Raw genomic sequence first — 24,596 nt, forward strand, 5'->3', positions numbered from 1 at the left:
TGGTTATCTCTGCTTCACAAGACTTCTCTAGTTACTGTGTGCCTAGTTTAAAGGAGAATATGGCTAAAGAAAGAGTTTTATAATAGTAAGTTTGCCTTCTCCTCTACTTCCATGTCTTCTACTTTAATTCTTCAGGCTTTTGAAATATTAATCTACTAATGTTTTCAGGAAAAGAATAATTGCTTTCTGTGCTCACTTAATATATTACAAGATATCAGTGTCCTTTTATTTTAGGTGTTAAATTCTCAACAGTTTTAGATACTACATTGATGGATGTTGTCAAGAGTTCTTTTGTTACAATGAGTTGGTAGTAGGAAGGAGACTGTAGATATGTCAGGATTTCTTATTTTCTAGATTTTTTCCTAACTTCTTGTTGCTTTGAGGTGTTTCCAACCCATGTTTCTAAAGACAGTATGATTTGGCTTCTCTGCTACGCATTAGGGACATAGTTTGATAAGTAACTTCATGGTAGTATTATTATACTTAGCCTGTTGCTGGTGCTCTTTCCTCTCATTGTACGGTGCTGATAAAAGCATTTGTTCATTGATGTGAAGAGCTGACCCTGCTTTTGGGAGTGGGGGAAAAAATATTTATTTTTTTAAGCTGGACTGCTTCGCTGGGAAGCTGTGAAAAAGCTTGTATGGTGCTGGGGATGGCAGTGGGCTTAAAGCCACAAGTATTTTTTTAAACTGTCTCCAGTTGGTGCTGCCACAATAAATGGGTAGAAGTACATGGAGAGCCCTTTAAATGAGAAGATAGGACGATAAAAGCCCGAGGGACTCCTTTTCCATAGACCTCTCTAATTAGTCTTTTAATCAAGAAATCAAAGGCAAGTTAAGGACCAGTTTTACTAGCTGTCTCTCTCAGTGTGTGTGCATGTGTGGCTGTCTCTCATTGTGTGACTGTCTCTCTTGTGTGTTTGTCTCTTTATTGTCTCTCTCTCTAGTTCTGTCTGTCTCTTGTCTCTTTCGCACCTCTGGTTCTCTCTCTCTCTCTCTCTCGTTGTGTGTCTGTGCCTGTCTCTCATGCCTCTCTGTCTCTCTCATGTCTGCCTTGTGACGTCTCTCTCAAATGTCTGTCTTGTGTGCCTGTCTCTGTCTCATGTCTCTTGTTCTATTTCTCTCTAGTTCTTTCAGTCTCATCTGTTTGGCTCTTGATGCATCTGTCTCATTGTCTCTCTCTCTCGCCTCGCTTTCTTGTGCCTGTCCCATTGTCTCCTGCATCTCTGTCTCTGGTTGCGGGTCTGTCTCTCATCTCTCATCTCTCTCCCTCCCATTGCTCTCTTGTCCTCTCTCATGTCTGTCTTGTGTCTCTTGCTCTCTCTCATCATGTCTCTCGTGTCTATCTCTGGCACCTTGTCTCTCATTTCTCTCTTTTGTTTTGTGTCCATCTCACGTGTTTGTCTCATTGTGTGTCTCTTGACTCTTGTCTGGTGTCTCTCTTGTCTCTCTCTCGTTAGCTGTTTGTTGCTCTCTCATCATGCTGGTCTCCATCTCATTCTCGGGGTCCGTCTCTTGCTGTGTGTCTCTCTCACATCTTGTTTTACCTCTCTCATTGTTTGTCCATGTCTCTGTCTCATTGTGTCTCATGTCTGCCTCTGTCTCATCTCTCTCTCATGTCTGTTTCTCTCGTCTCTCATTCTGTCACTCTAGTTGTGCCTGTGTCCATCTCTTGTGTCTCATCTCATATTCTGTCTCTCTCTATGTGTGTTCCCATCTCATTGTGCCTGTCTCGTGTCAGCCTCGTTTGCTCGTCACCTCTCATTCTCTCTCTTTCTCTCCCATTGTGTATCTTTCATGTCTGTCTCTTGTCATATCTCCCTCGTGTGTCTGTCTCTGTCTCTCATGCGTCTCTTGTGCCCACCTCATTGTATGCCTGTCTCACCTTGTCTCTCACATTTTCTCACATTCTCTCTTATGTTGTGTGTGCTTCTCAAGCTCATAAGCTGTCTCCCTCCATCTGGATCTCTTTCATATTGTTGGCATGTCTCTGTATCTCTCACGTGTATGTGTGTGCCTCTCAGGTTGTCTGTGTATGTCTTCCTCCCACCTTGTCTCTCCCTCCCTCCCTCCACCTTGTCCCTCTCCCTTCCTACCTTGTCCCCCCCCTTGTCTATTGAACCTTCTCTCTCACCTTGTTTCTCTCCCTACCTTGTATGTCTCTCCTCCCTCCCCCCCCCCCACCCAAAGCTCCTTATGTCTTTTGACCACTCTCTCAGTCCTGTCCCACCTCTTGGTATTTCTTTCTGTATGGCTCTCAACCCAGCTATCTCCCTCTCTTCCCCTGTGTCAGTCTCTCAGGGTCTCTTTCTTCTCAGTCTTTCTCCCCCTCTTACCTTGCCCTCTGGATCTTACTCTGTCTCTCACACTCTGTCTCTCTCAGTCTCTCCTCATCCGCCTCTTGCCACCTCTCCCCTCATCTCCCTCTGTCTCACCTTGTCTCCTCCCCACCCCAGTCACATACTCATGCTCCCGCTCCCTCTCCCCACACTTGCTCTCATTCTCCCCACCCCACTTGGGCTCTCCCCACCCCTTGAGCTCTCACCCCATCTCTCTTGGCCCTTCTCTCAGACTCCCTCTCACTCACTTTCTTCCTATCTCTCTTTCTCAGTCTTGCTCACACTCTTGATCTTGGTGTGTGCCTCTCTCTCCCCCAGTCTCTCTCCCATACTCTCTGTCTTTTTCTCTATTGGTACATCTCTCTCAGTGTCTAAATTAATCTTCCTCAAGTCGAGTCTGTTTTTCCCATGATGGTAGTTGGTGAGTGATCTCCCTGTCCTTATATTGACCCATGAGCTTTTTCAACATGTTTTCTCCCCCTGTCCTACTGAGGAGGGGGAATGATAGAGCAGCTTGGTCAGCATCTGGCAGCCAGCCAAGGTCAACCCACTACCTATCTATACTCTCTCTCATCTCTCACCTCCCTCTTGTGCCTCTCTTATGTGTCTCATGTATCTCATCTCTTTTCTCTCATCTCTTCTCCCTCTTATTTGTCTCATCTGTACCTTCTCTCTCCTCTCACTCTCTCATCTCCCATCTCTTGTTTCTCTCATCTATCATCTCTCGTACCTCTCATCTCTCATGTGTCTCTCCTCTCCTCTCCTCTCCTCTCCTCTCCTCTCCTCTCCTCTCCTCTCCTCTCCTCTCCTCTCCTCTCCTCTCCTCTCCTCTCCTCTCCTCTCCTCTCCTCTCCTCTCCTCTCCTCTCCTCTCCCTCTCTCCTTTTTTTTCCTCTCAGGCACTGTCACCCCCCCAGTCTCTCACATCACTCCCTGTCCCTCCTGAGTGTCTCTCTTCCCTCTTGTCTCCATGGGTCTCTCACATCACGTGAGTATCTCATTACTCTCGTCTCTCTCATCTCTGCTGTGTCCCTCTCACATCTCTCTCTCATTCTGCTCTCCTCTTTCTCTCATCTTTCTCCTTCAATCTTTCAAGGCTGTCTCATCTGTTCCATCTCTGTCTCTCTCCCCCCCATCTGTACCATCTCTCTCGCCTCTCATCTCTTTCCCCTGTTGTCTCTCATGTCTCTCATTTTTCTCATGCTTCTACTCCCTCTATTGTCTCTCTCAACTCTGTCACTCCCCTCTCTCATGTATCTCTCATGTGTCAGTGTATCTTGTTCATCTCATCTTTCATGCCTCTCTCACCTCTCATTCATCTCCTGTGTCTCTCTTGTCTGTCTTGCCCCTCTCATCACTCTCATCTCTCTCCTCCCCTTGTCCTTCTCACCTCTTATGTCTCCCTTATCTATTTTGTCTCTCTCTCTCCCCCTTCTCCTCTCTTGAGTGTCATGCATCTTGTTGCTCTATCTCTATTGTCTTATATATCTCCTGCCTCTCATTACTCTATTGTCTCTTTTCCCTCTTTTCCCTCTCTCATTCCCCTTATTACTCAGCTTTCTCTTACCTCTCTTATTTCACAATCAGAATCAGAGAATCACAGAATGGCTGAGTTTGGAAGCAACCCCTGGAGGTCTCCTTGTCCAAACCCCTTGCTCAAGCAGGGCCACCTAGAGCCAATTGCCCAGGACAATGTCCAGACAGCTTTTGAATATCTCTAAGGAGGGAGACTCCACAGACTCTCTGGGCAATCTGTTACATGCTCAGTCACACTCACAGTAAAAAAAGTTTTTCCTGATGTTCAGACAGAACCTCCTGTGTTTCAGTTTGTGCCCATTGCTTCTGGTCCTGTCTCTGGGCACCTCTGAAAAGAGCAGGGCTCCATCTTTGCACCTTCCCTTCAGGTATTTATATACATTGATGAGATCCTGCCATGGGCCTTCTCTTCCCTAGGCTAAACAGTCCCAGCTCTCTCAGCCCTTCCTCCTAGGTGAGATGCTCCAGTCCCTTAATCATCTTCATAGCCCTTCACTGGACTCTTTCCAGTATGTCCATGTTACCTCCCTCAACCCGCTGGCAATACTTTGCCTAATGTAACCCAGGATACCGTTAGCCTTCTTTGCAGAAAGGGCACATTGCTGGTTTCTCGTCCCTCTCTCATCTCTCTAGTATTTCTCTTCTGTACAGCCCAACCCCCCTCCCTCTACCCTCTCTCCCCTGTCTCTTGTCCCGCTCCTGTTTCTCATCTCTCTCATCTTACACCTGTCTTGTCTGTACCATCTCCCTGCCTTTCCTCTCCCCTGCCTCTCTTCCCCCTTACTTCCCCCCTCCCCGCTCACCTTTCCACCTCTCCTCCTGACCTCTCTCCCCTGACTCTCCCCCATCACCTCTCTCCTCCCTCTCACCCCTGTCCCCTCTTGCCCCTTCTCACCTCACCCCCTCTCCCTTTCTCTCTCTCACTTGCTTCCTCACTTGCCTAACATTTTTCTCTCACTTTGTCTTCTTCCCTCTCTTGCTTTCTCAAACTCTTTTTCTTTTTGTCTTTTGGTGTCTCTCTTTCCCGTTAACTCTTTTATTATCTCCTCTTACTTTCCACATCTCTCTCTGCCTCTGTTCACTTTTCTCCTCCCTCCTTCCCCTTCTCTCCCCCTTTCCCCCCTCCTTCCCCCCCTCTATCCCTCATTTTCCCTTGCTTTTTCTCTCCCTCACTTTGTCTCCCAGTGTATCTCGTTCTCCTATCTATCTGTCTTGGACTCTGTCTCAGAGTCTCTCTCTTTCCCTCTCTCTCTAGTCCTCTCTGTCTTGGTCTCTCCTGGCTTCTTTCAGACTCTCACTCTCTTAGCACTCTCCCCCCCATTTCTCTTTTAGTCACTTTCTCTGCATATCTCTCTCCCTATCTTGTGCTTGCTCTCTCCCCCTCCCATTCTGTCTCTTTCCCTCTCTTGATTGCCTCCCCTTACTTGCTCTATTTTACAGTCTCTCAATTTATTTCACTCCCAGGCCTTTGATCTCTCTCTCTGGCTCTCGCCCCAGTGATCTCCCTTTCTTCCCCTCCATGTCAGTCTCTCTTGGGCTGCTCTCTCTCTCCCACTGTAATAAATTTCGACTTAGTCTTGTAAGTAACAAAAGTTTTATTTTTAATCAAGCAATAAGCAAAGACAGCGCTGGGTGCAGCCTAGAGACCTCAGTCTCCCTTGCGGCACGCGCACAAAGCTAATTCAGTTCTCTGGTTCTTATAGTCCATTTCTGGTCCACAGCTTCCGGGTGTAACTTTTCACTCATGTTGAAGGCTCTCACGGTGTGTCTTGCATCATGTGAGGTTGACTGCTGTGTAGCCAGTTTCGATCGCCTTACTTTGGTTACTTATGAGGTAAATACATCAAGCAGAACAAAGCAAGTAAGAACTCAAACAAACATCTCCTTGTTAGGTAAATACATCAAGCAGGACAAAGCAAGTAAGAACCCAAACAAACATCTCCTTGTTAGGTAAATACATCAAGCAGGACAAAGCAAGTAAGCATACAAACACTTCTCAGAACTCAAACATCTCCAGGAGCTTTAATGAACAAACATTTCTCAGAACTACTTGTTGCAACTCCCCCCCTTTTTTTTTTACTCATTTTGTTCGTTAAAGCGTTGCAACTCTTGACCACTTAATACTAATAATTCAGTGTCGTTTTGATCATGCAATTTCTCATATTTTGCCTCAATCAACATCAAGTGAGCAGCTTCTATTCTGCCTTTCACGATCGGTATTACTTTATTTAAGATACAAGGTCCGAATGTTAATACTAGGATTAAAAGAATCAGTGGTCCTGCTATAGTGGATAGGAGGGTTGTAAGCCAGGGTGATTGTCTGAACCAGTTCTCATACCAGCTCTGCCGAGATTCATATTCTTTTTTTTCGTTTTTCTATATTTTCTCGTAGTTTATTCATTGTGTCTCTTACTAGTCCTGTGTGATCGGCATATATACAAGACTCTTCCCTTAAAGCCGCACAAAGTCCTCCTTCCTTAAGAAATAGTAGGTCCAAACCTCGGCGGTTCTGTAAGACTACTTCAGACAGAGATCTTACCGATTTTTCTAGCGCACTTATAGATTGCTCTATCCTTAACAGGTCCTCATCAACGGCCACTCTTAGTGCTTGCTTAGGAGGTTGGCAACTGCTGGGCCCCCAGGTTATATTCAAAAACTTATCTCGCACAACCGGTTTCCAGTCTGAAGCAATTGTCTCACAACCCCAATATGCACAATAATACTCATTAGGATAGTTGCAGTAACTCTTCCCTGGATTGGAAGAGGGACAAACATAATAACCTTTTTGATCTAAGCATGGTTGTATAGGTGCTAACTGACAAAGGGTTACAGAAAAACTAGGGGATCCTACTGTAATATTCTCTTTAATCACTCGGCTCTCTTCTACCTGAATTAGGGTCCATTTGTATGGTCTATGTGCTGACTCCCCATTACTGGCCATTAGTAATAATATTAATACAGCATACCAGGTGGGGTTGCATTTGCCTAGGTTCAGCTTGCTTTGATTTTGCAATTTGTTGTGCTGCCTAGCACTGGGGTAGTTCTCCCAACATTGCTGCACAATTCCATTCGGGTTTTTTTTGCCCCCACTTTGTGTTATTCCTCTGCCTCGCCCGTCGACTCGGTTGCTTCGAGCCACGGGGTAAACCATCTTCTCGGCAGCAAGAATATTCTTCAGGAGGCCCCGAATATTTACGGTGACTGCACCGTCGCTTGTAGGTTTCCTAGTTGCAGCTTTTTACCAAGGGGGAATGGCACGCTATTTCCTTTACAGTGGTTCAGCAACACACTTGTAATTTCAGGGGAGTCGGCTCATTAGGGTGGGAACAAACTCGTTCCAGTATTTGTTCCCCCAACTAGGGCCTTTGACCTCAATTTCTCCTCGTAAGGCTTTAAGTTCTAATGCCAATTCAGTAATTTCTCGTTCAATCGAATAACACTGATCACAAGTCCCTCGAAGGGGAATACTGTCTAGGCAATGCAACCACCAGTTTTTCCTGGCACACTGTGCATCTAAAACATATAAAAGGATAACAATTACAACTTATATTAATACATCTAACTCTATGATTTTTACAAATGGGACAACTTTATCGTTTTTTTTGTACTTGCACGGTATGATTCAACAAGCCCAAGTCCATTTATTGTTTCCGTAGTTTAACTTTCAGAGGGTCGTCTGTGGGCTCTGCAGTCCAGGCGTTAGTCTTGACTGGACCTTTAACTCGGCTGGCGTGTGTCCACCCCTTTTCGGCAGTTCGGATGGCTGTTTCTGTAGTGAGTAAAACAACAAAAGGTCCCTCCCATCGAGGGGTTAATGATGTTTCTTTCCATGTTTTTATGAGTACCTTATCTTCAGGTCCTAGGGTATGTATTTTTATGTCCAGAGGTGGACTCTGTACCACCAACCCTTTTTCCCAAAGGTATTTTCTTCGCTTTAATAACTGTATTAGATAACTCCTTATTTGGAAATCCTTTATTTCTGGGTGGTCCTGTGGTATTTTTAAATCATAAGGCATACCATATAACATCTCGAAAGGTGAGATCCCGAGGTCTGTTCTCGGCTGCGTTCGTACATTTAATAGTGCTAAGGGCAAGCACTTTACCCATGACATTTTGGTTTCTATCATTAGTTTTGTGAGTTGTTTCTTTATCTCTCCATTCATTCGTTCTACTCTTCCTGAACTTTGTGGATGCCATGAAGTATGATACTGCCAATTGGTACCTAGTGCTTGGAAGGTCTCTGTAATAATCTTTGATGCAAAGTGTGGGCCCCGGTCAGAATCAATGGCTTCAATTATTCCATATCGGGGAATTATTTCTTCTAACAGTATTTTTGCTACTGTACGTACAGTAGCTCTAGCTGTTGGGAATGCCTCCACAAAGTGTGTAAGGTGGTCTACTAGCACCAAAAAATAACGGTAGCGTCTGACCTTTGGCAACTCTGTAAAATCAATCTGTATTCTTGAGAATGGCCGGTATATGAGTTCCCTTCCGCCGGGAACTCGTTTCCTTATTTGTTGTTTATTTTTGCTCTTCAATTGTTTGCAAACAATCATGTGTTAATTGTTTGCTAGATTCCCCATATAAGAACTGTGCAGGGTTCTGCAAGGAAGTAATTTCTAGGGTTAATTTAGGGGATTCAATTAACATACTTTCGTATTTTAACAACTTAGAATCTGTTATCCATTACCTAGAATCTGTTATCCATTTATCAGATTTTTGTTGCAAAACCCCTCGTATATTATGTGGTGTCAAAACATGCAATTCTCCTCCAAATGTTATTTTCTGTGCTTCTTCTACTAGTAATGCAGCTGATTACTATTGCTTGTAGGCATGTTGGCCAACCCCTGCTAACGGGGTCTAGCAATTTAGATAAATAAACTACCAGTTTTTTTATGTCCAGCCCATTCTTGTGCCAAGACCCCGTATGCAGTCCCTGCATCTATATTAGTGAATAAATAAAATGGTTTCCGTATCATCTGGCAAGCTCAACACAGGGGCACTTATCAGCTCTTTCTTTATGCCTGGACTGCGCTCATATCACTGCAGAATTTGTTCTAAAGCTTGCCCGAACAAGTTAGGTGACTCCGTAAACCCCTGGGGAAGTACAGTCCAGCGTAACTGTTGTTTTCTATGAGTATCTGGGTCCTCACACTCAAAGGCAAAATAATTTCATCCAATGGGCAAGCCCAAAAGGCGTCCTTTAAGTCTATTACACTATACCACTTATCATCCGGGCTTATATGACTCAGGAGGGTATACGGGTTAGTTACTATGGGAAATCAACTCACAGTCCTTTTGTTTATCTCCCTCAGGTCATGTACCAGCCTCCATTTCCCATCCTTTTTTTTTTTTTTTTTTTTACAGGTAAAATGGGGGTGTTAAAAGGAGACATGCAAGGTTCAAGCAAGCCTTTTTCTAACAATCTCTCTATTTCTGGTTTCAACCCCCTTCGACCTTCTTCAGATATTGGATATTGTCTTAACCGAATGGGTATTTCTGGGCTAGAGATTTTAACTTTAAAGGGCATTATGTTCAGTTTCCCTACTGAATCCTCCGTATACCACACTTCAGGATTAATTTTATTCTCGTCTTCCACTTTGAGGGAACATAATCTTATCCAAAATTCTTTCCCTATTACTTCTAAATTGATACCCAATTCGATTATTAAATCTCGCCCCAAGAGATTATATTCAGCTTCTGGAACTAAAAGCAAATTTCCCACTCCTATTTTGGAGTCGGTTTCGATAATTACCCCCTTTACAACGGGAACACGAAATGGCTCCCCTTTTGCCCCAATTACTTGCATGGTGTCAGAGGATATTTTGCATCCCCTGGGCAAGGCTTGTGTGGTAGATCGCTCTGCCCCGGAATCGACAAGAAATTCAATTTCTTGCTGCTGGGGGCCCACTTTCAATTTTATCAAGGGCTCTGTTCCTTTTTGGGTCCCCAGCAAAAAGAGCCCCTGACACCCCTATTCTGCTTTAAACATTTTCTCATCCGCCATTTTCTTCCTACAGTTCCGCTTAATGTGCCCTTTCTTTCCACAGTAAAAACATTCTATCAGCTCACCCAGTTCCATTGTAGTCTCGCTATTAAGGGGTCTTATCTTAGGACTAGGCCCCTTATACTCTGCCCTTCGATCTTTGAATTTCTGAGCTGTACCTTCTCTGACTGCTGCAACCATCATTCGTACAGTCCTCCGCTCTTTTTCATCCTCTCTCCTGACATACACTTTCTGAGCTTCCCTTAGTAGTTCATCTAATCCACGATTTTGCCAATCCTCAAGTTTTTCCAGTTTCTTCCGAATATCTGTCCAGGTTTTTGCTACAAATTGCTTTTTTAACAACGCTTCCCCTACAGGGGTACTGGGATCTAATCCCGAGTATAACTGTAAATTCTTTCTAAGCCATTCTAGCCATTCTGTGGGCGTTTCATCTTTTTTTCTGGTGTTCACTAAACACCTTTCCAATGTTCTGCCCTCTCGGTACAAATTCTCTAATACCCTGGACTAATATAGTCCGCAGATCTTGCATGTGACCCCTGTGTAATGGGTCCTGGTTATTCCAGTCGGGCCTTTGCAACGGCCATTTAGTGTCAGCTGCAGGACCCTGTTGATGCTGTTCATCCCAGATTCGCATACTGGCTCTACGGATCATTCCCCTCTCTTCTGCAATGAACAATATTCCTATTATCGATTGTAACTCATCCCAAGTGTATACGTTGGGCCCTAAAAATTGGTCAACCCGCTCTGCTACTCCCAGCGGGTCTTCTAAAAGACTCCCCATTTCCTTTTTAAAATCTCTAACGTCTCCAGAATTGGGGGGCACCGCCACATATCCCATTCCCGCCTGTGGTCCTCCCATTGCAATTTCTCGCAACGGATATAAATGTCCCGTCACCTGATACTGCTGCTGTCTAGTTTTACTACGGGTGACGGGTCCTGTGGGTTGACTACGGTCCGCTTCCTCCAGGTTCGGTACTAGTGGTGGAGCATTTGGGCTAGGGGCCGGCACCAGGGGTAATGGTGACGGCACATAAGGTGGGGGAGTTACGGGAATCTCTTCCTCATGCCGCTTATTTCTTCGTTTATCGTGCTTCTCATCCCCCTTTTCTTTTAACGGATACAAGTTGATCCTAGTTTCTGACCCTATCCATAAGCGCGCATAATCACTCTCCTCTTGACTAAATGGTTCTTTTGAGTTAACATAAAGATTCAAGGCTTGGCAAATCCAGTCCTCAAAGGACCCAAATACTGGCCAAAACAAATGGTCCTTATGAATTTCCTTACCACCCCAAACCTCCATGCAATAGTGTATCATTTTTATTTTACTCTTACCCCGTCTAGAGGGGTAATCATCCCAATATTTAATCATTAATCCTAATGGACTGTCCTGGGAGTTTCGCTTGCTCCCCACCCATGGGACCAGAAGGCCTGCTTTTCTTCTGTCCCATCTTCCAGGGTACACTCACACACACTCACACGTGCTCCCCTCATTCGTGACTCACTCCCTCGCGGGCTACGAGAACTGCACTACTGGAGGGTCCGCACTCGCTTCGCCCGCAATTGGACGTCTCAGTCGTCGTACCCCAGGAATCCCAGCCCCAACCCGAGTGGACATCCAGCCTATACTCACGCATCCTGCGTCTTCACTCGGGTCTTCGTGCACAAAGTTTAAGGGGCTGCCGGCGTTTACTTTGCTTATTGCAATTTAGAAGGTTCGTCGGTGAAGGATGGCGGCAAAATCCTCCAAGGGCCCTAAGAAAAAGAAGCGGGGCGCCTCCCTCAAAAAGGATCGCCACCGAATATCCTTCATCCGAGTCACAGCACCAAATTGTAATAAATTTCGACTTAGTCTTGTAAGTAACAAAAGTTTTATTTTTAATCAAGCAATAAGCAAAGACAGCGCTGGGTGCGGCCTAGAGACCTCAGTCTCCCTTGCGGCACGCGCACACAGCTAATTCAGTTCTCTGGTTCTTATAGTCCATTTCTGGTCCACAGCTTCCGGGTGTAACTTTTCACTCATGTTGAAGGCTCTCACGGTGTGTCTTGCATCATGTGAGGTTGACTGCTGTGTAGCCAGTTTCGATCGCCTTACTTTGGTTACTTATGAGGTAAATATATCAAGCAGAACAAAGCAAGTAAGAACTCAAACAAACATCTCCTTGTTAGGTAAATACATCAAGCAGGACAAAGCAAGTAAGCATACAAACACTTCTCAGAACTCAAACAAACATCTCCAGGAGCTTTAATGAACAAACATTTCTCGGAACTACTTGTTACACCATGATGTCTCAGTCTCTCTCCCCCTCTTATCTTGCCCTCTGGCTCTTGCTCTGTCTCTTACACTGTCTATCTCCATGTCTCAGTCTTTCCCTGTCCCCTCTCACTATGTCTCTTGCCACCTCTACCCCCATCTCCCCTCGCCACCTCTCCCACCAATCTCTTGCCTCATGTGTCTCAGCCTCTCTTTCGGCCTACCTCTCACTCACTTTCTTCCCATCTCTCTCAGTCCTGTTCACACTCTCGATCTCAGTGTGTGCCTCTCTCTCCCTCAGTCTCTCTCCCATACTCTCTTTTGATCTCTCTGTCTTTCTCTCTATCGGTACATCTCTCTCAGTGTCTCTTGGTCTACCCCACTGCTCAGTCTCTCTTGATCTCTCTCTCAGGCCTTCCCTCAGAGCCTCTCCCTTGTTCACTTTATTTCTCCCCATCTCTCTCTCTTGGGGTCATTCTCCCCATCTCAATTTCTCTCAGTCTCAGGACTCCCTCCCTCATCATTTTCTCAGTCTCTCTCACATGCTTTTGGTCTCTCTCACACTTTCCCTCTCAGTGTCACCTGGTCTGTCTCTGTGCCCTCCTCCCCATCTCAGTCTCTTTCTCTCTCCTCTCCATCTCTCTGTCTCTCATTCATTCCTTCTCCTTCTCCCTTTCCTTTGCCTGGTCTCAGACTCTCTCTCCCTGACTCTCTCCCATTCCTCCCCACCCCAAATCTCTCCCTCTTTCTAACTCTTTCTTGTTTGCACCCACGTGACTTTCTTGGTCTCACTCTTTCTCCCTCTTCCCCCCCACCCCTGGTCTCTGTCTTGGGCTTGGCATCTCTATTTCTTTTGATCACTCTCTTAGTCTCTCTCTCTGTGCTACCTGACTTATCTCTCCCCACCATCTCTATTCTCCCCTCAACTCCTCCCACCCCACTTTTTTTGGTCGTGATAGCTCTCTTTGCCTACTCTCTTCTCTCTCCCTTTCCTATGTCTCTCCCTTCCTCCTCCTTTCTCCCTTTCCCCATCTCTTCCTCTTTTCATTTTCTGTCTCTCATTCCCTCTCCCACTTTTTGCTTCTTTTTCCTCTCTCTTTTTCTCTCCTTCCCCCTTTTTTCACTCTCTTCCTATCTTTCTCCCCTGCTCCTAATCCTCGCTCGCCCCCTCATCCTTTTCTCTCCCATCCTTTTCTCTTTCTCCTGCTCTTTTACTGCCTTTCTCCTTCTCTCTTCCTCCATATCTATCTCATGCTCTCTCTCTGTTCACCTCTTCCCCCTCTCTGTTTCTCCCTCTTCTCTCTTTTTCTCTTTCTCCCCCATCTCCTGTATCCCTCTCACCTTCCCCATCTCCCTGACTCTGCCTTCCTCTCCCTTTATTCCTCTCTCCTTCTCTCTTTCCCTCCTCTTCTCCCACTTGTCTCTTTCTCTCTCTTTGTCCTGCTCCCTTTCTCTCCCCCTCTCTACCTTTCCATCTCACACCTTCCTTACCTACCTCTGCCCCCCCCCCCCCCCCCCAGTTCTCTCTATTTTCTCTCTTTGTCTCTTGCTATCTTTCATGTCCTCTTTCTCCTTAACTTTTATCTAATTTTCTCTCACTTTTGAGCATGCCCTCATTCGCTCTCTTTTTCTCACAGGGCTAAGGTGATTATTTAGAAGTATTACAAACTCTTGACCATCAAACTTAGATATATCTCTAAAATAGATCTAAATACATATCACTAAAAACCAGCTCTTCTAAAGGGTTTTTGATTTGTTCTTTTTAAAGCATAGCATTGTCAAAATCCAGTTACTGATGATCAGTGTTAGTGAATTTTAGCTCATAAACCATTAAATGCCTTGTTTGTAGTCTACTGCATTTCGTTTGTACACCTTTACATTTGTATTGTTTGCTCATTCTGATCCATGACTCTTCTCCATATACCTAGATAAGAAGTTATCCAAACGACTTTTTTTAGTATTGGTATGAACATTTTGAAGTACCGATATGGAAAAATGTAATGACGTTACCACAAACATAAAATGGAATAAAATAAGTTCTGGTGTAATTTTTTTTTTTAGTTCTGACATAGTATGTTGCAATATTTTGACCCATTCTGACAACTGTTTGTAAATATGAAAAAAGTGTAGAGAGCAAGAGGGATTAGGGGAATATAAGCAGGGGGTTGAGCCCTGTTCGGTGTGCCTACCTTAGGTAGAACACCCGGTCTTGCAAAATCGTCAATAAAATATGCTTTGTTGAGAGATCCTACCTGCACCTATTATACTGGTAAGGTAATAGTTTCTTACAATTTGGGGGCTCACATGGGAGTCGAAGTCATCATCTTGGGGGTCCCTGATGCCGAAGGCCCTGTTGATTTCAACGGTTCCGTGGATCGTCAGTAGGGACTCCAGAAAGGACTGACAGAAATCTCGAGACTGTATTGAAGAAGGTGGATCCCTGCAAATCATAGGGGAAAGGAAAAAGTGGTAGGTACAATCCAAGCGACCAGGCAACTCCGTGCATGAACCAAGGTAAAATTGGACTGTTAAATATTACCTTGGTGGGAGGGGGGAGGGGGGGGGGCATTCTGAGAGGCTTTTGTGTGTGAGTGATTGAGACATACTACTTTTAGTATGAAGCAAGTGCAGAGTCTGGATCCATGGTTACATTCTTCTGTGAGGAAGGTGGACGGAGGATGAGGCAGAAGGACAAAGTGAAAGAGAAGCCTTGGGACTCAGAATGGGAAATAAAAATGCTAGGCCTAGGGAGGATAAAGGAAAAACCCCTGATGACATTCCTCCATTAGGGAGGATGTTAAGGTACTGGGGAGACATGTCATGTAAAAAAAAAGAAGGATAAAAAGAAAATGATAAATTATTGTGGTTTTGTCTAAACAAAGGAGCCCATAACAGGGCGGAAGTTATTTTTGCCAAAATACGGATCTGATGATGACTGGCTGTGCCAAGATTTAAATTTGTATGCAAACCAAAAAATGCCCTTCTCTCAAGAGGAGTCAGATTATGCAGCTTGCTGGATACATTGTACTTTGAAAAAGACAGAGCACCTCTTTCTGCTAAAAGTGGAAGAGGAGGAGGTAAAAAAGGAGGAATCCCAGCAATGGGATCCTCTGCAATGTTTACCTCCCCGTTATAATGTACTGTTCTCTTTTAATCCAAGCTAGCAATACAACCATGATAGCCGCTCACCCCCTCCCCACCCCTGCAAATAGGGGAGAGAATCAAAAGGGAAGGGAAAAACTTGGACTGAGATAAACACAGTTAAATAAAATAACAAAATACTAATAAAAAGAGAGAAAAAGGCAGAAAAGGCTCAGAGACCTCTGCAAAACAGCAGGATGGCAAAAAGACTGAACTAAATGCCCTGAACAGGTCTCCGAGAGCAAAGAGCCAAAGAGAGAGACCAGAAGATCCTGACTCTTCCTTAAATATGAAGCATGACGCTAATGGGATGGAATATTCTTATTGATCAGTCTGGATTGTCAGTCAAGGTCTGCTCCATCTATGCCCCCCTTCTTCGATGCCTCCATCCCCTGCCTCCACTGGGACGGCAGACAGAAGGGCCTTGCTAGCACTTCCCTCAAATGCTGGCATGTCACCCTTGGGTATGCCTCTGCCACACCTGGTTTCCTCCCCTTCCCCCTTCAAATATAGTTTAAAGCCTTCTCAATGAATCCTACTAACTCCTGCCCCAGGATTCTTTTCCCCTTTTGAGACAGGTGTGTCGTATTTGTTCCTGGCAGGCCAGGTGCCATGTAAGCTGACCCATGATGAAAAAACCCAAAATTCTGCCAGTGACACCAGTCCTGCAACCAGGTATTGATCTGGTGGGTCTTCCTGCATCTTTCTTCGTTGTATCCTGCAACTGTGGGGAGATTGGAGAACAGTGCTTGTGCTCGTGATCCCTTGACCATGCATCCCAAGGCCCTGAAGTCTCTCTTGATTGTCTTTAGTTTTCCCTTTTTGGTTTCATCACTGCCTACCTGAAAAATTATTAGGGGATAATAGGCTGAGGACCAGTCATGGGGGAGTAATTTAGAGTTCTGCTTACTGCAGAACAATATTTAGATTTATCAAAGAGAAGTGCAACTTAAAAGAGTTCGATGGCAGGTTCACTCTATTATTTACTGCATGGGGGAAATATGTCAAGCCAAATGCTGCTTACCTTCTCTCCAGGTGCCTGTACCCGTTCCCTCCCTAATAACCGTTCACTCCAAAGGCTGTGACTTGGAGCTCCGGAGGCAGACTTTCAGGCGAGGCCTGTATCCCATGCAGTGCAAACTTTCAGGATTCTTCCCTCCCTGATAACCGTTTGCTCCAGAGTCTGTATTTTAGAGCTCTGAAGGCAAACTTTCAGGCGAGGTGTGATAATTGTATGCAGAGCAGACTTTCAGGAAACAAAATTCTCAGAAAAAAAAATAATTAATGGAGTAGAATACCAGGAGGGCTGACTCAAGCTGGGTACCTGCACAGAGGTCCAACCCGAGCATAGAAAACCATAGACTTTTATATCTTTACAGACCATTCATACCACGATTCAGTCCAATGGCGATTTTTCAGTTTGGGGTCATCTTGCTTCTCATTGGATCTTTTTCACCGATCTCATATGTGCCTTCTGCAAAACCTCTGCAAAACGGCAAGATGGCAAAAAGCCGAACTTTAGACAACATAACAGAAACACAACCGTTGCCATCAAATACCTCAGCACAGAAAGCTGACCTTGTTGTTTTGACTGGAACCTAAGCCACAAGATAAGCGAGTTAATATATACAGACTCTAAATATGCTTTTGGAATTGTACAGAGGCACATGGGACAATATGTAAAGAAAGAGGACTTCTGACTTCACGAGTGTCACCTATCAAACATGAGCAAGAAATGTTGAAGCTATTAGAAGCTCTTCTAAAACCTAAAAAGGCTCACCAAATTGGACAAATGTTAAAAGATATGCAATTGGACCTAAAATGCAAAGTTGTAAGATAGGCTTTAAGCTCCCATCTGGAGAGGTAAAAGAGAGGGAATTTTATGGGATTGAGGCGTGGAAATGACCTTACAACCCTTGAGATTGTAAAGAAGGTATGTATTTATGACGCCGGACGCACAGGGGATAGCTCCGCCCAAGATGTGTGTTTTTACAGTAGTTGTGAGCTTGGTTAAATACAGTAAAGTGTTACATATTCATGAAAGTATTAGGAATGCCTATACATATTCATAACCTGTCCCCGAGAAAGCAGTTATTACAATGAGTTCCGGGAGACCATTTCCATAGTCTCCACCTCTGGCTCCTCCTGGTTGCAGCTGTGCAGTGATCTTGAACCCGGGTCCTCTTCTCTGTACACGGTCACCTTTGGTCTAGTGTGATGAGTTGGTTAGGACTCAGACTGCTGAGTTGGTTAAAACTGGCATATCTTCTGTCCTGTGCCCAAGTTTCTGTTATCTAGTTCACTCAAGGATGCACCCAAGGATTATTATCTTTGCAAGGCATCAGCGAACTCCTGTTTCTCGTACAATAAGTTACACAAAGCTAAGCAAGGCTATGCGGGTTAAAGGGTTAGCTCTCTGTTGGCTCTTTAAGTCTAGTGATGTGGGCTAAGGGTTAGTTCTCTAAGTGTCAAGTGTTAGTTCTTTAAGTGTTAATCAGTTAATTGTCAATTCCCTGTATCGGGATTATATTGGTAAATTAATCTTTCTGAATTTTCTAGATGGCCTGAAGCTTTCCCATGCCAGACCAACAAAGCTAGAGAAGTAGCAAAGAAATTATTGAATAAAATCATACCAAGGTTTGGCTGTTCCACATTTTATAGCAGAAATAATACGGACTATTTTTACTCTTCTGGGGGTAAGATGGGACTTGCATGCCCCTTAGAGATCTCAATCTAGTGGAAAGCTAGAAAGAATGAATGAATCAATCTATAAAAAGGCAATTAGCTAAATTGTGACAGGGAACTCATTTAAAATGGATAGGTGTGTTGCTAATTATTTTTCTGAGAATTCACATTACTTAAAGAATAAGAGAAAAAATAAGCCCTTTTGAAATATTATATGGGAGATCCTATTCAGTAAACTTGACAGGAGAAACTGATCTAAATGCATATTTTGGGGACCCAAATGCTCATCGAATAAATGTTGTCTTTGGGAAAAACTTTCTCATCATTACATAGGTATATCCAGGAGAAAGCACCTGTGGCATTGGATGTGACTGTATGTATCTTCCTTCTGACCTGGAGATCCAGTCTGTCCTTGGACCTGAAAGGACAAACTTTGAAAGAGTGGTAGAGAAGACTCTGTACGGTACTGCTGGTAACTAACACAGCTGTGAAACATAAAGGAGTCAGTTTCTGGATTTACCACACTAGAATAAATAAAAGAACAGAGACTGAGTAGAAATCAGAAACCACTCCTTTAACACTGAAACTTAGGGAAACATAATGAACTGCACTCAGACTGAAATAGAATCTTATACAGAATTTGATTGTCTTCAAGGAGGTTTGATTGTAGCGTTAATATTAGTCTGTTTTCTTTGTAGATATCTGTTTAAACGTGTATTACAGTTACATAAGTCTTTGCCTGTTATATGGTACAGCAAGTTCACTGTTAAATCAGGAGAATCCATGGACCCAAAATGTACATTTTATGATGATCCGGAAAACCATGCAGATAGCTGACAAGACCAATTGCTGAGTATGCACATATTACCTAGAGAATTCAAGTAAAGGAGTTCTTATATTAGAAATGCCTCTCCCTATTAATATATCTTGGGAAAACACTTCATTCGAAAGTTGATCAATCGAAAAGAATCATGACTGAGTTAGAGGAGATTTGGAAACATACTGCAGTCTTGCATGAGGTACAAAAAGCAATACCTCTTACAGATTTCAAGAAGTTTGGACATGATTGATGTCGTGGATTCCTGATTTACAGAAATGAATTAAGAAATTGATTGTCATTATTGTATTAGCAATTGCTATATTTGTATGTTTGCATGTTTTGTTGCAATGTGTGATGAAATGTTGTGCTGCAGTCACTAAAAGAGTTTAGAAAAGGTGAGACATTCAATATATATAGATGAATTGTTGTCATCACTTGAAAGAATGAGCGAATCCTGTCTGCAATTGCTAACCTACAGATATATAAATCCTTGAGGTTTTAGTGGTCACACAACAAAGATAAGAATGGCTTGCAAAACACTTAATCACAAACTATAGACACTACTGACCTTGCAGCTTAGACATTTTGAGGTCCGCACAATTAGTTGAGTCTTGCTTTAATACGTATCTCAAGACTGTTAACTACATAGACTGTGCTCTAGAAAACAGATATGTGATAGATAATTTGACACAACAAATGGAGGTCTTAGCCAAGACAACTGCCCGGAGTGTAAAACAATTAGACAAATTCAAGCCAACACGGAAGTTACCTTGCATAATAGGTAGGCCTTAGATTTGTAACTATTAAAAGAACATGGGGTTTGCAGTTTCCTGAAATTGGACCATGATCGCTGTTGTATCCACATACCAAATGTGATGAAAAATTTAAATGATCAAGTTGGGGTTATCAAAGAGGTAGCGAAACAATGACAGGACCATAGACAAAATATAGAAAGCATGTGGATTAATAAGATATTATCTCAAATGAGGTGCAAGGTGGTTAGCATCATCAGTGCAAACAGGAACAATTATTTTAGTCTTAATAATTGTGTTTATCATGATTTTAGGATGTGTAAAGAGAGCCATAGAAAAAGCAATTTGGAAGTAAATGATCAAGATTATATTTTAATGAGGGTTAAAACCTAGTGAACGCAAACCCCCAAGAAAAGAGAAGTGATTAATGATACCTAAAATCAGCAATTAGTAATAAAATAAGTCTATATGAATAAGGGTCACTGATCTCATATGTGCCCTTGGATATGCCTCTGCCACACCTGGTTTCCTCCCCTTCCCCCTTCAAATATAGTTTAAAGCCTTCTCAATGAGTCCTACTAACTCCTGCCCCAGGATTCTTTTCCCCTTTTGAGACAGGTGCGTCGTATTTGTTCCTGGCAGGCCAGGTGCCATAGAAAACCATAGACTTTTATATCTTTACAGACCATTCATACCATGATTCAGTCCAATAGCGATATTTCAGTTTGGGGTCATCTTGCTTCTCGTTGGATCTTTTTCACCGATCTCATATGTGCCTTTGTTTTGTTTAGCTGTAGATATTCTTTATAGTCCACAGCCTTGCAGGTGCTGTTTTGTCTGAATAAATCCTTTCCTTCTCAGCAAACTGCAAAACAGGCCTTATCTTGCAAGTGTAGTTTCTAGTTTGTAGTTGCTTTTGGTAACTATGAGCAGAACTTCACAGCTTAAGATTTCAGCAAATCCAGCTTACTAAGTAACATGAAGCAGGGAGTATATTAAAAATCACACAACTTTATACTTCTAGATGATTCATTCTATTCAGTATGCATTTACTTCAGCTAAATGATTAATATGAAACTTAAATTGGGCTCATCCACTGACCTGTGAGTAGTAAAACCATCACCATACAGCCAACTTATTTAGCAGAGAGGGCTCAAAGTAGGATCACTCAGGCTGTCATATTTATTGAATAAAGTCCAATTGCGTATAGTGGGAAAGGTATGCACGAGACTACCTGTACCCACAACTTTGTCAGTTTTCAGTTGCTATACCAGCCTGATCCCCTTCTATGACAAGGTGACCCACCTAGTAGATGAGGGAAAGGCTCTGGATGTTGTGTACTTAGACTTCAGTAAAGCCTTTGACACCGTATCCCACAGCATTCTCCTGGAGAAGCTGGCAGCTCACGGCCTGGATGGGTGTACTCTGAGATGGATAAAGAACTGGCTGGAGGGCCAGGCCCAAAGAGTTGTGGTGAAGGGAGCCAAATCCAGTTGGTGGCCGGTCACGAGTGGTGTTCCCCAGGGCTCAGTATTGGGGCCAGTTCTGTTTATTTCTCTTGATCAATGATCTGGATGAGGGGATTGAGTCCGCCCTTAATAAGTTTGTAGATGACACCAAATTGGGTGGGAGTGTTGATCTGCTGGAGGGTACGAAGGCCATACAGAGGGGTCTGGACCAGCTGGATCGTTGGGCTGAGTCCAATTGTCTGAGGTTTAACAAGGCCAATTGCTGGGTCCTGCACTTGGGTCATAACAACCCCAGGCAGCGCTACAGGCTTGGGGAAGAGTGGCTGGAAAGCTGCCTGGCAGAAAGGGAATCTAGGAGTGCTGATTGACAGCCAGTTGAATATGAGCCAGCAGTGTGCCCAGGTGGCCAAAAAGGCTAACCGCATCCTGGCTAATAAAATAAGTGCTGGTGTCATTTTTTTTTTTTAGTTCTGTCATGGTATGTTGCAATAATTTTGACCCGTTTTGACAACTGTTTTTAAATATGAAAAAAATGTAGAGAGCAAGAGGTACACATGTGAAAATGGACATGTTTGATTTGGGGTTATTGATATCTGTCTAACGAAGCAATGTGCATATACAGCCATAAACTTTTTAAATCAAAAGTACAAAGCAGTCTGATAGTTGAGCTCTTCTTTTTCACTTCTGTTTTTCTATAAATGAACTAACTCCACGTTAATTTTTCCATTTTCAGTCATCAAGTAAACAGGATAATAATTTACCTACAGAAGACAAAGAGATGGATACTGTCAAACTGGATGATGTCCCGTTTGAAAAACTCAGTAGCAAAGTACGTGGAATGTTGCTCTTTTTAACCTAAAGAAGTTAACTTTAATACTGTGTACTTTGACTTGTGCCGGTATATTCAAACACTGAGAAGCTACAGTTGCTGGCACTGTGACTGTCTCGGGAGTGGCTTAAAATGCAAAGTTTCATATGTATTCAGATATATTTATACTGCTCACTGAAGCTAATGGGAATTAGAGAGATCATCAGAGAGCAAATTTTAATGCAATGATATTAACTAACAGAAAGCGTCTTGATGTGATGATTTTTTTTTTTCCCTGTCGCATGTCAGAAGCTTCAGTTACGTGATTTCCCTGATAAATTCTTGATCATTTAAACTATATCTTAAGTTTGCTAAGACACTTTATTTTTTTCTTATCGTCATAGGATGTGATGAAAACAAATGATATATGCATTCCTGAAGTCGCTAGAAGAGGAAGGAAGAGAAAGGTAACAATATATTTAACTAACTTGTTAGAATCTAGATTGAAAGGTATTTTCTTATGGGATAGTCCAAATTCTTTAATAATAGATTGCATCAGTTTATAGTGCTTTTTCCTTCCCCTGTGCGCACCATCACCCCCCTCCCCATTTGAAAGGGTTGTAGTAACTTCCGTTTTCCCACTCACAATTCTGCGTTTGAACTTGATGCAAAGTAGGGAACTCCCATCTTTTCCTGGTTTAGTGTAAATAAGAAATGTTAAGGAACAAATTGTTGTTAAACCACTAACAAAATAATATATTTCGATCCCCCCAACAATTCTATAATGTGTTCATAATACTGAATCAAACACTTGAAATACTGACCCTTTCCATTAGGCTATGCTTACGTAGTGACATTGATCCGACATAAATCTGGCCGCCTTCTGAAAGCAGTGGTCCCAGCTGCTTGCACTTCTTGTGCAAGCCAGATCGGGGAGCTGATCTAGAATAAAGTGAGGTAAAGTCTAATTTTAAGTCGAAGCCATTTCCTCATCCAACTTGCTTGCATTAGTGCTGGCGGCAGAAATTAGTAGGAAGGTATAACCATGGCCTTAGTGTGCTATGCCATGAATCATTAGCATACTGAATATCAGAAATATAAAGAAAGATGCAACATTTGTATGTCCTTATGAAAATTAGTTCTCTTTAAAAAACACCCTGAGTTTAAACAGTACCTTATTAAAAATCCAGTGTCCAACCTGGGACACTGAGGAGCCAAAAGTTTGTGTGGGTGTTTTGGGTTTTTTTGACTTCCCAAAGGGACAAAAACCTCTTAGATGACACTCTGAAAGAGAGGTCTCATTCTTGAACTTTTTAATCACTTGAGCTTTCTGGTTCTTTGGCCTCAAAATGGCTTCCAGGCCCAAGATGATTTTCTCTGTCAGGCATGTGCAGCTCTGCTCAGATGAAAAAGGTGTTTGAAAACTTCTCCCATAAGTTCTTTAAAATGGATTAAGATTTTTTTATTATATTTTTTTTTTTTTAAGTCCGAGCCTGACCTTATTCATATAAAACTAGACTAATTGCATCCATCCCCATGTCAGTGGTATGAGCTAGAACTAGTCTTGATACATTTGGTACTAACAAGGCTGCAAGTATATGTAGTGGACAAAGACGTACAAAGGGGTACATTTTCTTTAATCTTCCTTTTCTGTCCAACGTACCTGTAGTACGTGTGCCAGTCAGGTTTGTCTCTGTATGTTCTTGTTTATGTCTCCTTTGACCAGATACCCTTAAAGGAGCAGACACTCTCCTTCCACATACCCTTTCAAAGACATGCAGCTGACTGCCCACGCCAACATGAGTGCTCACAGCCAAGTTCTCTTATCAACTACGCTTGCTGTTTGCAGCCCATTCTTGTGTTACGAGACAAGAGCTTTGGCTACAAGACAAGAGTTTTGAACTGTGACAAGAATGGGCTGCAGAAGGGAAGTGCAGGCAGGTAGGAGAATTCGGCTGTGAATATTGTGTTGACATGGGCAGTGTCTGCAGGTCCTTGCACAATCAAGAGAATAGCTTGTTGGTAAAGATGGTTTTTGGCTTCAGTCAGAGTGCAATAAGAATTAGTTGCAGAAGGCAGTTGTAGGCAGGAAAGAGAAAATGGCTGTGAGCACTTGCGTTGGTGTGGGCAGTAGCTGTGTGTCCTTTTTAAGTGAGCGGTTGAGATGAGCGCTTAGTGGTAGACACGAGTTTCAGCCATCAAGCAAGGGGAAGCAAGGTGCTTGACTGAAGTCAGGCGTGCAACAGAATGGGCTGTGGAAGGCAAGGCATATGCAGGAAAGAGAAGTTGGCTCTGAGGACTTACGTTGGTGTGGGCAATGGCCACACTTAAGAAGTGCATAGATCAGACGAGAGCTTATCAGTAGAAGTGAGTTTTGGCTGGTGTGTGTGTGTAAGCCCAGAGCTTGGGTCAGAGTGGGAGAAGAATTTACTGCAAAAGGCACTGTAGGTACTCAAGAGAATTTGACTGCAAGATTGTGTTGGAGTGGGCAAGGGTTGGCAAGGAGGATAAGGGTTAGGCATGAGATGGGTGGGCTGGTAGGATAGGGTTTTGGCTTGGAGGAGCTGGTGTTCAGGGCAAGGGTTGGTCCTGGAGTGGTTGTCACGTAGGGTATGCGTTGGGCTTGGAAGAGCTGGTGAGTAGGGTAAGGATTGGTCTTAGAGGGGTTGTTGGTAGGTTATGAGTTGGGGTTGGTGAGCAGGGAAAGGATTTGGCTTGGAGGTGTGGGTGGGTAGGAGAAGAGTTGGAGACGGAGGGATTGGATAGAGTACGCATTGGACTTGGAGGGGA

At 43.5% G+C, this 24,596-nt stretch overlaps 1 protein-coding gene and 1 long non-coding RNA gene across 5 annotated transcripts in view; one reads left to right on the forward strand and one right to left on the reverse strand.

The window, feature by feature from the left end:
- LOC135577049 (lens epithelium-derived growth factor-like) overlaps positions 1-24,596 on the forward strand; it is a 108,858-nt gene that overhangs the window by 30,805 nt on the left and 53,457 nt on the right. For all 4 annotated transcript variants that reach the window (XM_065044690.1, XM_065044691.1, XM_065044689.1 and 1 more), the window contains exons 5-6: positions 21,732-21,827; positions 22,211-22,273. In XM_065044690.1, coding sequence (XP_064900762.1) covers positions 21,732-21,827; positions 22,211-22,273 — 159 coding nt within the window. The remainder of the gene's footprint in view (positions 1-21,731; positions 21,828-22,210; positions 22,274-24,596) is intronic.
- LOC135577054 (uncharacterized) lies at positions 5,473-22,790 on the reverse strand. The gene is made up of 3 exons (XR_010468657.1): positions 16,297-22,790; positions 14,421-14,571; positions 5,473-11,980 (listed from the first exon to the last, which is right to left on the reverse strand). It is a non-coding gene; the product is annotated as an uncharacterized LOC135577054 (long non-coding RNA).

The sequence above is a fragment of the Columba livia genome, chromosome W (assembly GCF_036013475.1).
Source record: "Columba livia isolate bColLiv1 breed racing homer chromosome W, bColLiv1.pat.W.v2, whole genome shotgun sequence".
NCBI lineage: Eukaryota > Metazoa > Chordata > Aves > Columbiformes > Columbidae > Columba > Columba livia.